The sequence below is a fragment of the Ixodes scapularis genome, unplaced genomic scaffold (assembly GCF_016920785.2).
Source record: "Ixodes scapularis isolate PalLabHiFi unplaced genomic scaffold, ASM1692078v2 PGA_scaffold1__304_contigs__length_218370807, whole genome shotgun sequence".
Lineage (NCBI taxonomy): Eukaryota > Metazoa > Arthropoda > Arachnida > Ixodida > Ixodidae > Ixodes > Ixodes scapularis.
This window is the reverse complement of record NW_024609846.1, coordinates 136,311,885-136,313,321: the sequence shown is the minus strand read 5'-3', so window position 1 is coordinate 136,313,321 and position 1,437 is coordinate 136,311,885. Positions and strand designations below refer to the sequence as shown.

Sequence of the window (1,437 nt, the reverse complement as noted above, 5' to 3'; positions counted from 1 at the left end):
CCAGGTCGACCACCGGCGCGAGTAAAGACGGTTCGTCGGAGGACGAGCCTGGGCGAGATAGCGCGGGGGCTGCTCCGATTAGCGGAGACTCGGGCTCACGCGCGCCCCCGGAGACTGGGACTTCGCCCCCAGCTTCACCAGCGACGGAAGGCGTGCTAGACGCCGGTGAACTGATGCGCGCAATGACGCGGATGATGGACGCGATGTCGCGGCAGATGGGGACAGCCCCAAGCGTCGCGAGTGCCGCGCCTTTGCCGATGCCCCGCCCGCGGTTGAGCGTGCCTACGCCGACGTACTCGGGGTACTCCGACGGGAAATCGGTGCACGATTTCCTGCAGGATTTAGACGCGTACGTAACCGCTTTGGGGGCATCGGACGCAACAGCCCTGCTGCAGATCGTGCCGATTGCACTGACGGGCGACGCCGCGCGTTGGAGACGGCTGCAAACGCCGTTCCAATCAATGGCGGACTTCCGGGCGCGGTTTCGGGAGGAATTCCTTCCTCCCGACTACGAGATGCGGATTCGCGACGAGCTGGCGAGCCGCACTCAGCACCCGGATGAGAGCCTCGTGGAGTACGTCCGTGCACTCCAGGAGCTCTACTCGCGGGCCGAACCCTCCGCGCCTAACGCGGAGAAAGTAGCGAGGGCGATCCGCCAGTGCCACCCCAGATTTAAGGCGTATCTTCGAGGACGCGATTTCGCAGACCTCGAAGCACTGGCGAGAGAGGCGCGCACGGTTCAAGCGGGATTGCTCGCTGAGCTGCAGTATCGGCCCCCTCCAAGAGCCAAGGAGTCCTTGGAGCCGGGTTGCGCGTGGACGGGACGCGCCGCGGACGGTTACGTCGAGTCGCAGACGGCGTACGTGGCCGTCGCGGATCGCGGGAATGGCGGAGCCATTCCACCTCGGGCCCTCGACCCATTCGGCTTCGAGCAAAGGCGCAGGGTAGCCAGCGCACACTCAGCCGGGGCGCAACCCCGTAGGGGGGGCGGCGCGGTCGAATACCGCGGAGACGTGACGCGTTACGACGCTCGCGGCAGCGACAACAGCGCTCGGCGAGGCGGCGCGCCGCGTGCCGTTAGCGACAGATCAACTGTAGCACGCGACGACCGCGCCCAAGTCAGGTGCTTCAGGTGCCACCAGCCTGGGCACATCAGGCGGCAATGCACGTGGGCAGCGGCCGAATCCGGATACTCGGAAAACGCGCGGGGCCGGCGCCTGTAATCGGGTTGCCCGATTCAAGGTTGCCGGCCGCTGCCGAGGCCCCGGGTCAGTTCGCCGACGGGGCGGAAGTCGCGGGCAGCGATCGGGCAGCGTTCGCGCCGTCGGCATGTCGGGCTCAGGACTCGACACCTGAAAGGGGTCCGTACGTGCGGGTAGAGATCGGTGGTAAAGATTATCTAGCATTAGTCGACACCGGCTCAACCCTCTCTCTCAT

At 66.3% G+C, this 1,437-nt stretch overlaps 1 protein-coding gene across 1 annotated transcript; it reads left to right on the top strand.

The window, feature by feature from the left end:
* Positions 1-275: 275 nt before the first annotated feature.
* On the top strand, positions 276-1,223 carry LOC115308523 (the record flags this gene model as incomplete). The annotated part of the gene is made up of 1 exon (XM_029966470.2): positions 276-1,223. A coding segment is annotated over one exon (948 nt), but the record flags the coding sequence as incomplete, so codon positions are not given.
* Positions 1,224-1,437: the final 214 nt, after the last annotated feature.